Source organism: Bubalus kerabau, chromosome 4, assembly GCF_029407905.1.
Source record: "Bubalus kerabau isolate K-KA32 ecotype Philippines breed swamp buffalo chromosome 4, PCC_UOA_SB_1v2, whole genome shotgun sequence".
Classification (NCBI taxonomy): Eukaryota; Metazoa; Chordata; class Mammalia; order Artiodactyla; family Bovidae; genus Bubalus; species Bubalus kerabau.
In genome coordinates, this window is record NC_073627.1 from 58,528,139 (window position 1) to 58,549,412 (window position 21,274).

The 21,274-nt window shown below is 40.4% G+C and overlaps 2 protein-coding genes across 4 annotated transcripts in view; both read right to left on the minus strand.

The window, feature by feature from the left end:
- LOC129649766 (phosphatidylcholine transfer protein) overlaps window positions 1–10,995 on the minus strand; it is a 35,766-nt gene extending 24,771 nt beyond the window's left edge. For 2 of the 3 annotated variants that reach the window (XM_055577567.1, XM_055577566.1), the window contains exon 1: window positions 4,030–4,312. In XM_055577567.1, coding sequence (XP_055433542.1) covers window positions 4,030–4,170 — 141 coding nt within the window. In that variant the 5' untranslated portion in view covers window positions 4,171–4,312. Of the gene's footprint in view, window positions 1–4,029; window positions 4,313–10,585 lie in introns of those variants that run through there. The other variant, XM_055577568.1, reaches the window with a different exon arrangement.
- LOC129649765 (phosphatidylcholine transfer protein-like) overlaps window positions 1–21,274 on the minus strand; it is an 89,261-nt gene that overhangs the window by 13,731 nt on the left and 54,256 nt on the right. The window lies entirely within an intron of this gene.

Here is a 21,274-nt window from a genome sequence, read left to right on the forward strand (position 1 = left end):
ATGGAGGCACCCAGTGAATGTCTCCTGAATAAATGAATGACAGTGGAACAGAGCAGAGACTGTAACTCAAAACTGTCTGCCTCCAAAATCCATGCTCTTTTCCACAGCACCACATAGACTAGCATAGCACACAGCAGTCTTGCCCTAGCTTCGCTTTCAGTTCCATTCAGTCGCTCAGTCGTGTCCTACTTTTTGCGACCCCATGGACTGCAGCACGCCAGGCCTCCCTGTCCATCACCAGCTCCCGGAGCTTACTCAAACTCATGTCCATCGAGTCGGTGATGCCATCCAACCATCTCATCCTCTGTTGTCCCCTTCTCCTCCTGCCTTCAATCCTTCCCAGCATCAAGGTCTTTTCCAATGAGTCAGTTCTTCATATCAGGTGGCCAAAGTATTGGAATTTCAGCTTCAGCATCAGTCCCCCCAGTCAATATTCAGCACTGATTTTCCTTAGAATTGACTGGTTTAGCTTTGCTTAGCTTGGAGAAAAAGAATGTAGTTCTGAATTGAAGCAAGCTATATATTTGGTACTGAGTTTATCCAAGTACACTGCTTCGTGTCTAAGTACTAGATATGAGGGCTTGTGTGGCTCGCTCTGGGTCTTACTGCCATCCATAAAATAGGAAAATAAACCTGTCTCTACCTATCTTCTATATTTGTTGAGAGGGATATATGAAAACTTATGTGTAATAGCATTTTGTATATTAAGGGGCCATGTAAAGATAAGTTAGCACTACACTTGGGGAGAGAAAAAGAAGGTGAGACCAAGGAAACAGAGTAGGCAAAGAAAGCAGGAGAAAAGCAAAAAGAAAGGGTGATGGTAATTGGACAGAATGGTTGCAAAGAGACTTTCTAAGTCTAAAATTCTGTGATTTATTAGGAAAAGAGAAAATGGAAAAGTATCACAAGGTACTTTTGATGTATCAAAAGTAGCCATTTGTTCAAGAACAAGATTCAGAATTCTTTGTGTCTACTAAAAAGAAGCCACAATCTTTTTTAGTTTAAAATACAATTTATCTGTTATACTGGAAACTCTTTCAAGTACCTCTATGCTTATGTCAGTCTTTTCAAATCATGTGATAGTAACTTTGCTAGAGCATCATTTTTAGATCATGATCACACCTCCCTGATTCAGACTCACAGCAGGTTATTCCCTGTAGAAGAGTCAGCCTGGTTCAACTGGATAAAAGTCACTGAAAAGTCTGAGAAGGGGGACTGTCTGATTCTTCTTATTCCATAAATTCCAAATGGTACGCCCCTGATGAAACAGCTAATATGATTTGTATGCAAACCATGATGGACTGCCTTTATCATAATCAGGACATTCATCCATTGAACATGTCCCTTAGTCAACAAAGATTTAGCAAGAACTTTGATGAAAAGGGTTATTTTTGTATGGGTACCAAACGTAACCTTACTGAAACAAAATCAAGCATTTCAAGAAGCCTTATCGGATTACCTGTCTCAGCTTCTGCTTATGGGTTTCACATTAACAAGAAATAGGAGAGACAGGAAGAATCAAGGGACTCATTCTAGCAGGGTGGAAATCTGTAGATGATTATTAAGAAATAAGATGAATAATGCGTCTATGATGGGACTGAAATAAAGGTCTTAATGCAACTCCATCAAAAGTCAGATGGATCAATAAGACCCCCTGCTAGTCCTCTAACATTAAAGGGCCCCAAACAAGTCCACTTTGTACACGAGTCGGAGGAATTTAAAAAGCCAGACGATAACAATTGCAATGAAAAACCTGACCTGGAATGACCTGGGCAATAGTCTGGTATGTAAACCAAGGTGAAAATTAACAGAGGGGCCAGGATTTGCTGGTTCGACCTCCAGTCAGGGACCTGGGGACCCAAGGCCATATGCACAATGGCTCTGGGCTGGGAAGTGGGTGGAGGAGGAAACAGAGTCACATAATATCAATAGCATGCATGGTGGATGAAACCACACTGGATGACAAGACAGAAGAGGGCACAGGGTTTTGGGGTAGATAAGTGCAGGTCTAGGCAGGCCGGGACAAGCTGAATTTACTTGGACATGGAGTGGCATTCAGAAGACAAGATTTACTAACTGAGGGATTCGAGGGAATTCTCTTCCAGGAGGAAAGTAAAGGATGGGAGTCAACCTGGAAAGAAAATGAGGCTCTATCTAGCAAAATGGGTCAGGCAGCAAATAACACTGGATGTGCAACTAAGGTTCTAGGAAAGGGCTCACACCCGACACAACAGGGTCCCTAGACACTGAACACACATGCAGATCATGGTGGCCATGGGCAGTGGCCCCCAACCTAGCTGCTGGGGCTCAAGGCCATGCCTATGGCCTCCAACTTACAGGAGCTCTCTGGAAAGACTTGTAGCTTACATCAATGTACTATAACTGCCCTCATGCCCAGAACAGGTGGAAATATGACTTATATCATGGTTCAGAGAGATAGGAACTGTTCTGAATACCCATCCTCCCCCCAGGAGGGAGGTGGGCCCTGCTCCATATCAATACACAATGGAAACAATACAAAGCCAGACATTCTGCCTCAGCTCAGGCAGCCGCTGCTGTGGGATAAAAGGCACAAAAGCAAAAGAGCACAAGCCCTTCAAGGGACGTGAGGGGAGTGGTCAGGGCTGACGGGAGGACAGGACCGGTGTGGAGGAGCCATGGGCCCTGGACCAGCCTAGTCCCCCGAGCACAGCCCACCTGGCATACTTGCCCTCTCAGAGTCAGTGGAGGAGTGTATCATAGCACAGGTCTGGAGCTAGAAAGCTGAGTTCCAACCCCAGAGTGAGTCTTGAGCCATCAACTTAATCTTTCCATATATCCATTTCCAAATTGGTAATAAGGTGATAGTCTATATAGTGCCTGACAACATGGCACCGATGTGAGAACTAAGTCAGTGTCTGCAGAGCCTTGAGTGTAAGACAGCATGCAATGAGTAGGCTATTACTGTAGGTTTTATTTTTTACGCAATCAACAGGGCCATTGGAAGGGGCATGATAAGATCACAATCTCTTTCAGGTGCTTGATTTCAGGTGTGCTGGATGGAAGGGAAAGGGTGGAAGGCCAAGAAGCAAGTCAGAAGATCACTGCAATTCTAGGGAAGAGGTGGCACTCAGAGTGACAAAGGTCAGGGGAAAAAAGGGAAGGGGAAGGGGCCAGACATCAGATACATCTGAGCAGTGAATTGCCAACATTTGGCAAATGCCTGGATGTGGCCGGTGCGGAAAATGAAACAATTTTATCCAGAAGATCAAAGGAGTTTTTCTGAAAACATATCCATTTTTGCAGCCAGGTAAATGCTTAAACGACACTCAGATATTAATTCTGCCTGCTCTACACTGAGCTTCCCGCTCATCCTGTTGTACCCAGTGACCCTGTTACACACAGACTCAGAGTTCCTCCCTACTCTAACAGTTTCAGACTCTGGTCTCTACCAGGAAACCTGCACTTCACTTCCCTTGCCTAAAGGCGACTTCTAACCTAGTCACCACGCAGCAGCTAACACACAGAGCAACCGATGACAGACCATCATTCCACCTGGCCGGCTCCAAAGGCCTGCCGGCACACCCGCAACTCCATTCCTCCTACCCTTCAACTATTCCCCAGACTTTTTCTCAGGCTAAAGCTATTCGGTGCAATTTACAAGGAATGGGGCAGCACTCAAAGGAGCAAGTTAGTGAAATGACTAGAGTCGACGGTAGGTCCCTTCTCAGCAACATTCCTCACACCACACATACCACCCTGTACATCCACTCTCTGAAGAGCCCAGTCGCTTTTCTTCCAGGATTCAATCTGAACATACTCCCGGCCACACAGATACCACTGGCACCCACCCGGGAGAGAGGTTCACTTCCCTTGCAGGCAAGTGGGTGGGGCTAAGCAAGAATCCTCAGACCCACGTTTTCACTCTGTCATCAACTTGTAACAAAACACTTGCCCTGTCCGGTCCCCTCACCCCCGCCCCCCGGGAGCACCCCCCACCCTGCCCCCCGCAGACTGCCGCCCGGCGGTCCTCTGGGGGCGGACAGCTACCTGGTCCAGCAGCCGATAGACGCTGATGCCCTGGGTCTCCACCAGCAGCTCCCAGGCGGCCCCGGAGAGTGCGGGCCGCTGGAGTTCGGCGCAGGCCTCCCGGAACTGCTCCTCCGAGAAGGCGCCGGCCCCAGGATCCATCCTTCCGCAGCGGCGGCCCCGGGGCCCGGAAGGGAGAGGGGACAGGCAGGGATCGTGTTCGGAGGCGGGACGAGAGAGTGGCCCAGAGCGACTGGCAGGGACCTGAGAGGGACCCGGACGCGGCTGGGGGCGGGGCCTCGGGAGCTTCGGGGCGGGGTCTATAGGGGCGGGGCCTCGAGGGGTCGGCCTGGAGGATTGGGCGGCCCCAGGGCTGCGCGGTAACGCAAAGGAAATAGAACTAGAGAAAGGTCGGACTTGATCTGCATAAAGGTGGAGGGCTTAGGAAATGGGGAGGCTTTCAACAGACAAATTGCATTATTTCCAAATTGCTTGCATGTCTCTCCTTTACTTTCTCTGAAGAAGGTTAGGGAAGATCTCAGAGCAGTTGAGTAGAAGTGGGAGGTGAGATGGAAAGAGTGGAAATGCTTGAAAATCTCAGGGGTCAGATGCTACAGCAATGTTCCGTTTGCTCTGTTATGCACTTTAAAACATTGTTCTGAGATGAGGTCCATGGGATTCCCCAGAAGGCTAAATTAGGGGTCCATGGTACAAAAAAGATTAAGAACCCTATTCCATAATAGTACAGTGCCACCACCGGGAGGGTGAAAGATGATCTCAAAAGGTATCGTGGTGTCCATCCAAGACTTCTGCTGCTTGTATAATTTAGATCTTTTGTAACTCAAAGACGTTTTTGTTCCCTCAACTCCCTTTGTTTTACTATATTTCTTACCGCCACATTGTACTTGGTTTGGATAAAGTGGACAGTTTAAATGTCAAATCAGATAACACCGCAAGGATGCCAGAAAATTCGCAACCATTTCGTAATCTGTAAAATGGAGTAAAATTGTGCCACCAGTTAGAATTGAGGAGGTGACCACATAAGATAAACATAGAACATGTTTGCACAATGCCTATCAAAGTACATGTTTATAAAAATTTCCACTTGCCTTATATTACTATATTGAAATGTTTGTCTTTCTATAATTGAAAGGAAGACTTGGAAGTTGAAGGCAAACTCTACATTTATGTCCATTTCCAAGAAGAGAAATAAAATAAGACTTGGCAGCATAAATGAATTACGCCTTTATTCAATTCCATGCTGGTTCTGTTCTGTTTCATGAGGATGGAAAGAGGGATGTGGTAGTTCCTGACACAAAATGCATGAAAGATCAGAGACTACTGTTTTGGTAATGCCTTTTAAGTTTAGTCATTTTATTTTAAAACATATTTAGACTAAATTTCAATTGTTTTGAAACATGAATTTCTTCAAAAGCCATTGACTATGAAGTATTTTCATATATTGTCAAGGAATTCTATTTTTAAGGTGGGTGTTGACGAGGCTCCACCTTTATATTTTATACCAATTGGTTAATGAAGACAACCATGAGGGTATAAATAGTATTATGAAAGATATAAGGTAGGAAATTTAAATTGTATTTATTACACATGTTTAAAAGTGTGCTTATCTACTAAATTCAGAAGGTGAATGTATATGTATTTGAGTATACTGAGATTTACAACAATGTTTATTTTATTACAGATAATGAAGGAAAGAATCATATTATAAAATAAATTTTGTGGCAAAAGTCTGAAAAAGACTTGGAAGGGGGTCCAGAAAGACCTGTTTTTCTCCAGGACTTGTCTGTTGTAATAGGCCAGCCTGTTTCGTTTGTGAAAAACACTTTCTAGAGGAATTTCCAACAACAAGGCAAGTGAAGAATAATATATTTGCGGTTGCCGGGTGGCTCAGATGGTAAAGAATCCGCCTCAATGCAGGAGACCCAGGTTCAATCCCTGGGTTGGGGAGATCCCCTGGAGAAGGCCATGGCAACCCACTCTAGTATTCTTGCCTGGGAAATCCCATGGTCAGAGGAGCCTGGCAGGCTACAGAACCTGGGGTTGCAAAGAGTCAGACACAACTAAGGGGCTAACATTTTCACTGTTGAAAATCCAAAAGGACAAAAGTTCCAAGGGCTGGAGTTAGAGTTCTAATACTCTCACTGTGGGCTAGAGATGTAGTGCTGGGCCATAGTGGTGGAAATCTGGCTCAGGGACTCCTTCATAAAGCCTGGCTCCTCTAGGAGCTGCTGCTTCCATTCTATGAAACCAGAAAAGTCCCTGCCTGTAGACCATGGAGCCTTCAAGGAACTCATGCTTTCCCCGAAGCTGTAAGGAAAAAGAAACAGAAAGGCAACTAGGGGAAATCACATCCCAAGCTTATGCCAGAGATGGAATTTAAATTTACATTACCAGCAACTGTATGGGAGTCACAGGAGATAAATTAATACAAACGACCTTTGAAACCCCTGGGACTCTGCCAGAATCAAAGCCAGTGACACTTTCACAACTAGGACCCATGAAATTATCCAAGAGAAAACAATACCCACAGAAGGTGCACGTACAAAAATTGAGTTACAAAGAACTGAGGGAAACACTGTGGAAAACAGTTTGACAATTTCTATAAAAGTTAAGACAGCCTTCAGAATGGGAGAAAATAATAGCAAATGAAGCAACTGACAAAAAATTAATCTCAAAAATATACAAGCAGCTCATGCAGCTCAATACTAGAAAAATAAACGATTCAATTAAAAAAAAAAAATGGACCAAAGAACTAAACAGACATTTCTCCAAAGAAGACATACAGATGGCTAATAAACACATGAAAAGATGTTCAACATCTCTCATTATTAGAGAAATGCAAATCAAAATCACAATGAGGTACCACCTCACACCAGACAGAATGGCTGCTATCAAAAAGTCTACAAAGAATAAATGCTGGAGAGGGTGCAGGGAAAAGGGAACCCTCTTACACTGTTGCAGGGAATGCAAACTAGTACAGCCACTATGGAGAACAGTATGGAGATTCCTTAAAAAGCTGAAAATAGAACTGCCAAACAAGCCAGCAATCCCACTGGGCATACACACTGAGGAAACCAGAACTGAAAGAGACACGTGTACCCCAATGTTCATCGCAACACTGTTTACAATAGCTAGGACATGGAAGTAACCTATCTGTCCATTGGCAGACAAATGGATAAGAAAGCTGTAGTACATAAACACAATGGAATATTACTCAGCTATTAAAAAGAACACGTTTGAGTCAATTCTAATGAGGTGGATGAAACTGGAGCCTATTATACTGAGTGAAGTAAGTCAGAAAGAAAAACACCAATACAGTGTATTAACACATACATATGGAATTTAGAAAGATGGTAACGATGACCCTATATGTGAGACAGCAGAAGAGACCCAGATATAAAGAACAGACTTTTGGACTCTGTGGGAGAAGGCAAGTGTGGGATGATTTGAGAGAATACCATTGAAACATGCATATTATCATATGTGGAATAGGTCACCAGTCCAGGTTCGATGCATGAGACAGGGCACTCAGGGCCAGTGCACTGGGATGACCCTGAGGGATAGGATAGGGAGGGGTTGGGAGGGGGATACTGGATGGGGAACACATGTACACCCATAGCTGATTCATGTATGGCAAAAGCCACCACAGTATTGTAAAGTAATCAGCCTCCAATTAAAATAAATTTAAAAAATAGTTAAACATACAACCTACCATATAATGTAGCCATTCTATTCATAGATATTTTTCCAAGAAAAAAAACTACCACTGCTCATATTGACATAAATGTTCATACCATCTTAAGTTGTAATAGCCAATAACTGGAAGCAACTAAATGTCCTTCAATGGGTGAATTGATAAAAAACAAATTGTGATATATCCACCAATGAATTATTACTCAGCAATACACTTTTAAATGATTCATATATGTGTATGAGTTCATTCCAATCCCTAAGAAAGGCAATGCCAAAGAATGCTCAAACTACCACACAACTGCACTCATCTCACATGCTACCGAGTAATGCTCAAAATTCTCCAAGCCAGGGTTCAGCAATACATGAACGATGAACTTCCAGATGTTCAAGCTGGTTTTAGAAAAGGCAGAGGAACCAGAGATCAAATTGCCAACAACCACTGGATCATCGAAAAAGCAAGAGAGTTCCAGAAATACATCTATTTCTGCTTTATTGACTATGCCAAAGCCTTTGACTGTGTGGATCACAATAAACTGTGGAAAATTCTGAAAGAGACGGGGGTACCAGACCACCTGACCTGCCTCTTGAGAAATCTGTATGCAGCTCAGGTAGCAATAGTTAGAACTGGACATGGAACAACAGACTGGTTCCAAATAGGAAAAGGAGTTCGTCAAGGCTGTATATTGTCACCCTGCTTATTTAATTTACTTGCAGAGTACATCATGAGAAACGCTGGGCTGAATGAAGCACATGCTGGAATCAAGATAGCTGGGAGAAATATCAATAACCTCACATATGCAGATAACACCACACTTATGGCAGAAAGTGAAGAACTAAAGAGCCTCTTGATGAAAGTGAAAGAGGACAGTGAAAAAGTTGGCTTAAAACTCAACATTCAGAAAACAAAGATCATGGCATCCGGTCCCATCACTTCATGGCAAATAGATGGAGAAACAGTGGAAACAGTGGCAGACTATTTTGGGGGGCTCCAAAAATCACTGCAGATGGTGACTACATCCATGAAATTAAAAGACACTTGCTCCTTGAAAGAAACGTTATGACCAACCTAGACAGCATATTAAAAAGCAGAGACATTACTTTGCCAACAAAGGTCCACCTAGTTAAAGCTATGGTTCTTCCAGTAGTCATGTATGGATGTGAGAATTGGACTATAGAGAAAGCTGAGCGCTGAAGAATTGATGCTTTTGAACTGTGGTGTTGGAGAAGACTCTTGAGAGTCCCTTGGACTGCAAGATCCAATCAGTCTATCCTAAAGGAAATCAGTCTGGAATGTTCATTGGAAGGACTGATGTTGAAGCTGAAACTCCAATATTTTGGCCACCTGATGCGAGGAACTGGCTCATTTGAAAAGACCCTGATGCTGGCAAAGATTGAAGGCATGAGGACAAGGGGACGACAGAGGATGAGATGGTTGGATGGCATTACCAACACTATAGACATGAGTTTGAGTAGGTTCCAGGAGTTGGTGATGGACAGGGAGGTCTGGCGTGCTGCAGTCCAAGGGGTCGCAAAGAGTTGGACATGACTGAGCTACTGAAATGAACTGAACTGATAAGTTTGTGTGCAGATGTATGTATAATATATATATTATATTATAAATATAATGTAATATGTGATATATAAATCATTCAATTCAGAGTAAAGTAGCATATAATTGCAACTTATGTTAAAATTGTGTAACCTGTAAATAAAATGTAAAGGTGATAAAAACAACTGATAAATTTAGGTAAAGGTAGTAATATTTTCTGAAGAAGGCAATGGCACCCCACTCCAGTACTCTTGCCTGGAAAATTCCATGGACAGAGGAGCCTGGTGGGCTGCAGTCTATGGGGTCGCGAAAAGTCGGACACGACTGAGCGACTTCACTTTGACTTTTCACTTTCATGCATTGGAAAAGGAAATGGCAACCCACTCCAGTGTTCTTGCCTGCAGAATCCCAGGGACAGGGGAGCCTGGTGGGCTGCCATCTATGGGGTCGCATAGAGTTGGACACAACTGAAGTGACTTAGCAGCAGCAGCAGTAATATTTCCTATTCTATTCCTTTAAAATTTTTGTATATATGTAATTATTCAAAATTCAAATTTTGAGAAAACCCAGCTGTACGTGTTTATATGAGATATAAATAAAATAAATTACACAGAAAATGTAGAGGTAATGTCATGGAAAAAATACACAAGTTAGCTTCAAACTAAAGAAAACTGATGTGGCTGTAAAAATATCAGATAAAACAGGCTTTAAGGCAAGAAAAGAAGTTCCTGAGTTAAAGGACAGAACTTTTCAGGAGTTCTGAATGCCTAAATTTTTATTCACTTCACAGTATAATCTCAAATACATAAGGGAAAAATGTCACCAGTACAGTCTTCCCTCAGTATCTGGGGTATTGATTGTAGGACCCTCAAAGATACCCAAATCCACAGACACCCACATCCCTTATGAAATGGTATAATCTTTGCATATAACCTATGCACATCCACACATACATCGTAAGTTATCTTTAGTTTACTTGTAATGCCTAATACAATGTAAATGTTACAAAAAGAACTGCCTGTGTTAAGCATTTTCAATTTTTTCTTTTTGATACTTTCTGGATTTTTTTTTTCTTTTCAATGTAAGGTTGACTGATATCAAGAAAACTCACGGATATGAAGGGCTCACTGTACAAGGAGAAATCAGCAAATTCACATTCACAGTGGGACATTGTAAAGGTTTTTTTCCAAGAAATAGATAGATCAAATAGACAAAAAATTGGTAAAGATATGAAAGGCTTGAGCATATAGTTTACATGCTTGATATAAAGGTTTTTATAGAACCTCCTAGCCAATAAATAGACACAATACTTACAAACTCTCATAAAATATTCATTAAAGTTGATGATTCCATAAGTCACAAATGATATTTTCAACCAACTGGAAACACTCTATAGCATTCTCTGGTGACAATTGTAAAAGACAAAAGAAGGGAAGAAAAAGGAAACAAAATTAGCCAATCTCTCCCCCCACCCCATATATTTGAAAACAAAACAAAACAAACACACACTTATTCTAGGAACTAAACCAGCAATTAATTCCCTGCATCAAATTCCTTGGTGCTTAAAATAAACAGAAACTTCTTCTTTCCTGCACCTACTCTTGACTGACTATTGTTTACATTAAAACACAGGAACTCCTGTTCAGTTGTATACTATGAATAAATCAAAACCCAACACATAAATTGGTAGAAGACATTTGTTACTCACAAAGCCAACCAAGAATCAATACTGATAATATATACAGAACTAGGAATCAGTGGGAAAAAAAAACTCAAATAACAAAATTGAAAATGCGAATGGGTAGAAAACCCAAACAACATATGAACACATGAAAAGCAGCTAAATTTCCATAGCAATTGGAGAAATGAAAAATAAATTACATCATTAATTGTTTACATTAAATTGGCAAAAACTAAAAAATTAGGTGTTGGTGAATATAGAGGAAAACAATAGCTCTGACAAAGTATTCTAGTTAAAATGCAACTGATAGCATGAAACACAGATTGAAAAGGTCAATTAAATGTGAGGATACACATACTGTATCTCCAACAGTTGCATTCCTATTAGTATATTGAGAGAACTGCTAATATTGCATAAAGAATTCACATTGTTTTAATGGCAAAAAAAAAAAAAAAAACATAAGGACCATCTACCAACCAAAAATCAATAAGTAAATTGTAGTTTATTCATTATACATCTTTTAAAATTAAAGAAAAAAAATCTGTAAATCATGGACAAATCATGAAAATATTGATGAATAAAAAAGCAAGTTATAGAAGGATGTACAGAGTAAGCTACTTAATAGTGTTTACAGACCATAAGTTTGCCCTGAAAACTATGAATGTGAATGAGAAGGATACTGTTAACTTCAGCAATAACTGATTTATTTTATTTCTTTAAAAAGTATGAGTCAAATAAGGAACAATATTAATGTATATGCTGGATGGTGGGTTCAAGAATGTTACACTCTACACATCAGTAATGCTTAAAATTCTCTAAGCTAGGTATGTGAATTGAGAACTTCACATACATGAAGAATCAACAATACATGAATTGAGAACGTCCAGATGTTCAAACAGGATTTAGAAAAGGCAGAGGAACCAGAGATCAAATTGCCAACATCTGTTGGATCATAGAAAAAGCAAGACAATTCCAGAAAAGCATCTACTTCTGCTTCATTGACTACGCTAAAGCCTTTGACTATGTGGATCACAACAAACTGTGGAAAATTCCAAGAGATGGGAATACCAGACCACCTTACCTGCCTCCTGAGAAATCTGTATGCAGGTCAAGAAGCAACAGAACCAAACATGGAACAACAGACTGGTTCCAAATCGGGAAAGGAATACTTCGAGGCTTTATATTGCCATCCTGATTACTTAACTTTTATGCAGAGAACGTCTTGCAACATGCTGGGCTGAATGAAGCACAAACTGGAATCAAGATTCCCTGCTGAAATATCAATAACCTCAGATATGAGACGATACCACCCTTATGGCAGAAAGTGAAGAAGAACTAAAGACCCTCTTGATGAAAGTGAAAGAGGAGAGTGAAAAAGTTGGCTTAAAATTCAACATTCAAGGGAGGAGCTAAGATGGCAGAGGAATAGGATGGGGAGACCACTTTCTCCCCCACAAATTCATCAAAAGAACATTTAAACGCCAAGTAAATTCCACAGAACAACTTCTGAATGCCGGCAGAGGACATCAGGCACACAGAAAAGCAACCCATTGTCTTCAAAAAGAGGTAGGAAAAAATATAAAAGACAAAAAAAGAGACAAAAGAGGGAGGGATGGAGCTCCATTCTGGGAAGGGAGTCTTAAAAAGAGAGAAGTTTCCAAACACCTGGAAACACTTTCACTGCCGAGTCTGTGCCGAGCCTTGGAAGCACAGAGGGCAACATAACAGGGAGGAAAAATAAATAAACAATTAAAACTCACAGATTACGAGCCCAACGGTAACTCCCCCAGCGGAGAAGCAGCGCAGACGCCTTCACCCACCACTAGCAGGAGGGGGCTGGGCAGGGAGGCACGGGATGCATCGCTTAGAGTAAGGATCTGTCCTGAATGTCCCGAGCGCCATCTGAGCGAACTAATTTGGGCTAGCAAACCAGACTGTGGGATAACTACCACGCGAAATGCCAGCTCTAACCTAAGACACCACCAGGCCCGCTCACAGAACAAAGGACTGAACAGAGATAGCTGGCTGCAGACCATCCCCCTCCAGTGACAGGCAGCCAGAGCCGAAAGGGGACAATCGCAGCCCCAGAGAGACATTTTCTACAAAACTGTAAGCAGGCTTCTTTGCTAACTAAGACTTCTTGGGGTTCTGGATGGTCAACATCCACCTGAGAAGGTGTGCTGGTTGTACACCCAGAAAACCGAGCGGCGGGGAGGCGATAAGTCGCACCAACTGCGCTCTCCAAATACCTCATCACCTGAGCTGCTTGGACCTGGGAAGGGCACAAAATGCAGGCCCAGCTGAGTCTGTGCCTCTGAGGACTACCCGAGTGCCTGAACCTGAGTGGCTTAGACCTGGGAGGTGCAAGCAGCCCAGGGCCGGCCTTGGATGGTTCCTGGTGGAGCAACCTAGAGCCTGAGCAGTGTGGGCAGGGAGGATACACACGCCGCGAATGGGGGCAGGCCCAGTGTGGCTGAGGCACTGCGAGCACACACCAGTGTTATTTGTTTGCAGCGTCCCTCCCTCTCCACAGCGCGACTGAACAAGTGAGCCTAAAAAAAAAAAAAAAAAAGTGTCCACCGCTGCCCCCTTTGTATCAGGGCAGAAATCAGACACTGAAGAGACCAGCAAACAGAAGAAGCTGTAACAGAGGGAACCACCTTGGAAGCGACAGGCAATAGATTAAAACCCTGTCATTAGTACTGACTACATAGGAAGGGGCCTATAGATCTTGAGAAATATAAGCCAGACCAAGGAACTAGCCGAAAATGAACTGACCCCACAATACCCACACCACCACCAGAGAAAATCCTAGATATATTTTTACTAATTTATGATCATTCTTTCTTTCTTTTTTTCTATTTTAAATTTTTTTAAAATTTTTAAGTCCTCTATTACTCCTTTAATTTTCACTTTTATAACCTACTATTACTTTGCCAAAAAAAGACCCTATTTTTTTAAAAGCAAACTTCATATATATATTTTAAAAAATTTTTGTGACCTTGTTTATTTTTTCTTTTCTTTTTCTTTCTTTCTTTTTTTTACTTTTTCTTCTTTTCTTTAACATTGTATTTTTGAAATTTCAAACTCTACTCTATATTTTTAATTTATGCTTTTTGGTATTTGTTATCAATTTTGTACCTATATTTTCTTTATAATTTTTGTGACTTTGTTTTTGTTTATATTTTTCTCTTTCTTTTTCTTCTTCTTTTCTTTAAAATTGTATTTTTAAAATTCCAAACTATACTCTAGATTTTTAACTTTTGCTTTTTGGTATTTATTATCAATTTTGTACCTATATTTTCTTTATAATTTTTGTGACTTTGTTTTTCTTTTTCTCTCATTCGTTTCCTTCTTCTTTCCTTTAACATTGTATTTTTGAAATTCCAAACTCTACTCTAGATTTTTAATTTTTGTTTTTAGGTATTTGTTACCAATTTTGTACCTTCAAGAACCCAATCTTCAGTGCCCATTTTTTACTTGGGAGCGAGATTACTGGCTTGACTGCTCTCTCTCCCTTTGGACTCTCCTTTTTCTCCACCAGGTCGCCTGTGTCTCCTCCCTAACCCCACTCTACTCTACACAACTATGTGAATTTCTGTGGGATCCAGACGGTGGAGAACACTTAGGGAACTGATTACTGGCTGGATCTGTCTCCTTTTCATTCCCCCCTTTTATCCTCCTGGCCACCTCTGTCACCTTCCTCCTTCTTCTCTTCTCTGTATAACTCCGTGAACATCTCTGAGCGGTCCAGTTGTCGAGTGCACATAAGGAAGTGATTACTGGCTAGCCCGCTCTCTCCACTATTGATTCCACCTCATCTCATTCGGGTCACTTTTAACTCCCTCCTCCCTCTTCTCTTCTCCATGTAACGCTGTGAACCTCTCTGGGTGACCCTCACGGTGGAGAAACTTTTCATCTTTAACCTAGATGTTTGATCAATGGTGCTGTATAGAAGGAGAAGTGTTGAGACTACTGTAAAAATAAGACCGATAACTGGAAGCAGGAGGCTTAAGTTCAAACCCTGACTCCAGAGAACTCCTGACTCCAGGGAACATTAATTGACAGGAGCTCATCAAACGCCTTTATACCTACACAGAAACCAAGCACCACAGAAGGGCCAACAAATTCCAGGGCAAGACATACCAAGCAAATTCTCCAGCAACACAGGAACGTAGCCCTGAGCTCCAAGATACAGGCTGCCCAAAGTCACCCCAAAACCATAGACATCCCATAACTCATTACTGGACACTTCATTGCACTCCAGAGAGAAGAAATCCAGCTCCACCCACCAGAACACCGACACAAACTTCCCTAACCAGGAAACCTTGACAAGCCACCTGTACAAACCCACACACAGTGAGGAAACTCCACAATAAAGAGAACTCCACAAACTGCCAGAATACAGAAAGGACACCCCAAACTCAGCAATATAAACAAGATGAAGAGACAGAGGAATACCCAGCACATAAAGGAACAGGATAAATGCCCACCAAATCAAACAAAAGAGGAAGAGATAGGAAATCTACCTGATAAAGAATTCCGAATAATGATAGTAAAATTGATCCAAAATCTTGAAATCAAAATGGAATCACAGATTAATAGCCTGGAGACAAGGATTGAGAAGATGCAAAAAAGGTTTAACAAGGACCTAGAAGAAATTTAAAAAGTCAATATATAATGAATAATGCAATAAATGAGATCAAAAACACTCTGGAGGCAACAAATAGTAGAATAACAGAGGCAGAAGATAGGATTAGTGAATTAGAAGATAGAATGGTAGAAATAAATGAATCAGAGAGGAAAAAAGAAAAACTAATTAAGAGAAATGAGGACAATCTCAGAGACCTCCAGGACAATATTAAACGCTACAACATTCGAATCATAGGAGTCCCGGAAGAAGAAGACAAAAAGAAAGACCATGAGAAAATACTTGAGGAGATAATCATTGAAAAATTCCCTAAAATGGGGAAGGAAATAATCACTCAAGTCCAAGAAACCCAGAGAGTCCCAAACAGGATAAACCCAAGGCAAAACACCACAAGACACATATTAATCAAATTAACAAAGATCAAACACAAAGAACAAATATTAAAAACAGCAAGGGGAAAACAACAAATAACACACAAGGGAATTCCCATAAGGATAACAGCTGATCTTTCAAAGAAACTCTTCAAGCCAGGAGGGAATGGCAAGACATACTTAAAGTGATGAAAGAAAATAACCTACAGCCCAGATTATTGTACCCAGCAAGGATCTCATTCAAATATGAAGGAGAAATCAAAAGCTTTACAGACAAGCAAAAGCTGAGAGAATTCAGCACCACCAAACCAGCTCTTCAACAAATACTAAAGGATATCCTCTAGACAGGAAACACAAAAATGGTGTATAAATTCTAACCCAAAACAATAAAGTAAATGGCAACGGGATCATACTTATCAATAATTACCTTAAATGTAGATGGGTTGAATGCCCTAACCAAAAGACAAAGACTGGCTGAATGGATACAAAAACAAGACCCCTACATATGTTGTCTACAAGAGACCCACCTCAAAACAGGGGACACATACAGACTGAAAGTGAAAGGCTGGAAAAAGATTTCCCATGCAAATAGGGACCAAAAGAAAGCAGGAGTAGCAATACTCATATCAGATAAAATAGAGTTTAAAACAAAGGCTGTGAAAAGAGACAAAGAAGGTCACTACATAATGACCAAAGGATCAATCCAAGAAGAAGATATAACAATTATAAATATATATGCACCCAACATAGGAGCACAGCAGTATGTAAGACAAATGCTAATAAGTATGAAAGGAGAAATTAACAATAATGGGATATTTTTATTATCCCATTAACAATAGTGGGAGAATTTAATACCCCACTCACACCTATGGATAGATCAACTAAACAGAAAATTAACAAGAAAACACAAACTTAAAATGATACAATAGACCAGTTAGACCTAATTGATATCTATAGGACGTTTCATCTCAAAACAATGAATTTCACATTTTTCTCAAGTGCACATGGAACCTTCTCCAGGATAGATCACATCCTGGGCCATAAATCTAGCCTTCGTAAATTCAAAAAAATTAAAATCATTCCAAGCATCTTTTCTGACCACAATGCAGTAAGATTAGATCTCAATTACAGGAGAAAAACTATCAAAAATTCCAACATATGGAGACTGAACAACACGCTGCTGAATAACCAACAAATCACAGAAGAAATCAAAAAAGAAATCAAAATGTGCATAGAAACAAATGAAAATGAAAACACAACAACCCAAAACCTGTGGGACACTGTAAAAGCAGTCCTAAGGGGAAAGTTCATAGCAATACAGGCATACCTCAAGAAACAAGAAAAAAAGTCAAATAAATAACCTAACTCTACACCTAAAGCAACTAGAAAAGGAAGAAATGAAGAACCCCAGGGTTAGTAGAAGGAAAGAAATCTTAAAAATTAGGGCAGAAATAAATGCAAAAGAAACAAAAGAGACCATAGCAAAAATCAACAAAGCCAAAAGCTGGTTCTTTGAAAGGATAAATAAAATTGACAAACCATTAGCCAGACTCATCAAGAAACAAAGGGAGAAAAATCAAATCAATAAAATTAGAAATGAAAATGGAGAGATCACAACAGACAACACAGAAATACAAAGGATCATAAGAGACTACTATCAGCAATTATATGCCAATAAAATGGGCAACGTGGAAGAAATGGACAAATTCTTAGAAAAGTACAACTTTCCAAAACTGGACCAGGAAGAAATAGAAAATCTTAACAGACCCATCACAAGCACGGAAATTGAAACTGTAATCAGAAATCTTCCAGCAAACAAAAGCCCAGGTCCAGACGGCTTCACAGCTGAATTCTACCAAAAATTTAGAGAAGAGCTAACATCTATCCTACTCAAACTCTTTCAGAAAATTGCAGAGGAAGGTAAACTTCCAAACTCATTCTATGAGGCCGCCATCACCCTAATACCAAAACCTGACAAAGATGCCACAAGAAAAGAAAACTACAGGCCAATATCACTGATGAACATAGATACAAAAATCCTTAACAAAATTCTAGCAATCAGAATCCAACAACACATTAAAAAGATCATACACCATGACCAAGTGGGCTTTATCCCAGGGATGCAAGGATTCTTCAATATCTGCAAATCAATCAATGTGATACACCACATTAACAAATTGAAAAATAAAAGCCATATGATTATCTCAATAGATGCAGAGAAAGCCTTTGACAAAATTCAACATCCATTTATGATAAAAACTCTCCAGAAAGCAGGAATAGAAGGAACATACCTCAACATAATAAAAGCTATATATGACAAACCCACAGCTAACATTATCTTCAATGGTGAAAAATTGAAAGCATTTCCTCTAAAGTTAGGAACAAGACAAGGGTGCCCACTTTCACCATTCCTATTCAACATAGTTTTGGAAGTTTTGGCCACAGCAATCAGAGCAGAAAAAGAAATAAAAGGAATCCAAATTGGAAAAGAAGAAGTAAAACTCTCACTATTTGCAGATGACATGATCCTCTACAAAGGAAAACCCTAAAGACTCCACCAGAAAATTACTAGAACTAATCAATGACTATAGTAAAGTTGCAGGATATAAAATCAACACACAGAAATCCCTTGCATTCCTATACACTAACAATGAGAAAATAGAAAGAGAAATTAAGGAAACAATTCCATTCACCATTACAATGAAAAGAATAAAATACTTAGGAATATATCTACCTAAGGAAACTAAAGACCTATATATAGAAAACTATAAAACACTCATGAAAGAAATCAAAGAGGACACTAACAGAGAGAGAAATATACCATGTTCATGGATTGGAAGAATCAATATAGTGAAAATGAGTATACTACCCAAAGCAATTTATAGATTCAATGCAATCCCTATCAAGCTACCAACGGTATTCTTCACAGAGCTAGAACAAATAATTTCACAATTTGTATGGAAATACAAAAAGCCTCGAATAGCCAAAGCAATCTTGAGAAAGAAAAATGGAACTGGAAGAATCAACCTGCCTGACTTCAGGCTCTCTTACAAAGCCACAGTCATCAAGACAGTATGGTACTGGCACAAAGAAATATAGATCAATGGAACAAAATAGAAAGCCCAGAGATAAATGCAGGCACATATGGACACCTTATCTTTGACAAAGGGGACAAGAATATACAATGGATTAAAGACAATCTCTTTAACAAGTGGTGCTGGGAAAACTGGTCAACCACTTGTAAAAGAATGAAACTAGAACACTTTCTAACACCATACACAAAAATAAACTCAAAATGGATTAAAGATCTCAACATAAGACCAGAAACTATAAAACTCCTAGAGGAAAACATAGGCAAAACACTCTCCGACATACATCACAGCAGGAATCTCTATGACTCACCTCCCAGAATATTGGAAATAAAAGCAAAAATAAACAAATGGGACCTAATTAAACTTAAAAGCTACTGCACAACAAAGGAAACTAAGAGCAAGGTGAAAAGACAGCCTTCAGAATGGGAGAAAATAATAGCAAATGAAGCAACTGACAAACAACTAATCTCAAAAATATATAAGCAACTCCTACAGCTCAATTCTAGAAAAATAAATGACCCAATCAAAAAATGGGCCAAAGAACTAAACAGACATTTCTCCAAAGAAGACATACAGATGGCTAACAAACACATGAAAAGACGCTCAACATCACTCATTATCAGAGAAATGCAAATCAAAACCACTATGAGGTACCATTTCACGCCAGTCAGAATGGCTGCAATCCAAAAGTCTACAAGCAATAAATGCTGGAGAGGGTGCGGAGAAAAGGGAACCCTCTTACACTGTTGGTGGGAATGCAAACTGGTACAGCCACTATGGAGAACAATGTGGAGATTCCTTAAAAAACTGGAAATAGAACTGTCTTATGACCCAGCAATCCCACTGCTGGGCATACACACTGAGGAAACCAGAAGGGAAAGAGACACGTGTACACCAATGTTCATCGCAGCACTGTTTATAATAGCCAGGACATAGAAGCAACCTAGATGTCCATCAGCAGATGAATGGATAAGAAAGCAGTGGTACATATACACAATGCAGTATTACTCAGCCATTAAAAATACATATGAATCAGTTCTAATGAAGTGGATGAAACTGGAGCCTATTATACAGAGTGAAGTAAGCCAGAAAGAAAAGCACCAGTACAGTATACTAATGCATATATATGGAATTTAGAAAGATGGTAACAATAACCCTGTATACGAGACAGCAAAAGAGACACTGATGTATAGAACAATCTTTTGGACTCTGTGGGAGAAGGAGAGGGTGGGATGATTTGGGAGAATGGCATTGAAACATGTATAATATCATATATGAAATGAGTCACCAGTCCAGCTTCGATGCACGATACTGGATGCTTGGGGCTGGTGCACTGGGACGACCCAGAGGGGTGGTATGGGGAGGGAGGAGGGAGGAGGGTTCAGGATGGGGAACACATGTATACCTGTGGCGGATTCATTTTGATATATGGCAAAACCAATACAACATTGTAAAGTTAAAAAAAAATTTTTTTAAATCAATATTCAAAAAACGAAGATCATGATATCCGGACCCATCACTTCATGGCAAATAGATGGGGAAACAGTGGAAACAGTGACAGACTTTCTTTTCTTGGGCTCCAAAATCACTGCAGATGGTGACTGCAACCACGAAATTAAAAGACACTTGCTTCTCGGAAAAAAGCTATGACAAACCAAGACAGCATATTAAAAACATTACTTTGCTGACAAATGTCCATCTGGTCAAAGCTATGGTTTTTCCATTACTGGTTTTTCCAGTAATCATGCATGGATGAAGAGTTGGACCATAAAGAAAGCTGATGAAGACCATATGAAGACCATAAAGAACGGAGAAGAATTGATGTTTTTAAACTGTGGTGTTGGAGAACTTGAGATTCCCTCGGACTGCAAGGAAATCAAACCAGTCAATCCTCAAGGAAATCAGTCCTGAAAAATCATTGGAAGGACTGATGCTAAAGCTGAAGCTCCAATACTTTGGCCACCTGATGCAAAGAGCTTACTCCTTAGAAAAGACCCTGATGTTGGGAAAGACTGAAGGCAGGAGGAGAAGGGGATGACAGAGGATGAGATGGTTGGATGGCATCACCGACTCAATAGACATGAGTTTGAGCAAGCTCCAGGAGTTGGTGATGGACAGGGAAGCCTGGGATGCTGCAGTCCATGAGGTTTCAAAGAGTCAGACACGACTGAGCAACTGAACTGAACTGAACATTTCTGTATATTTGAA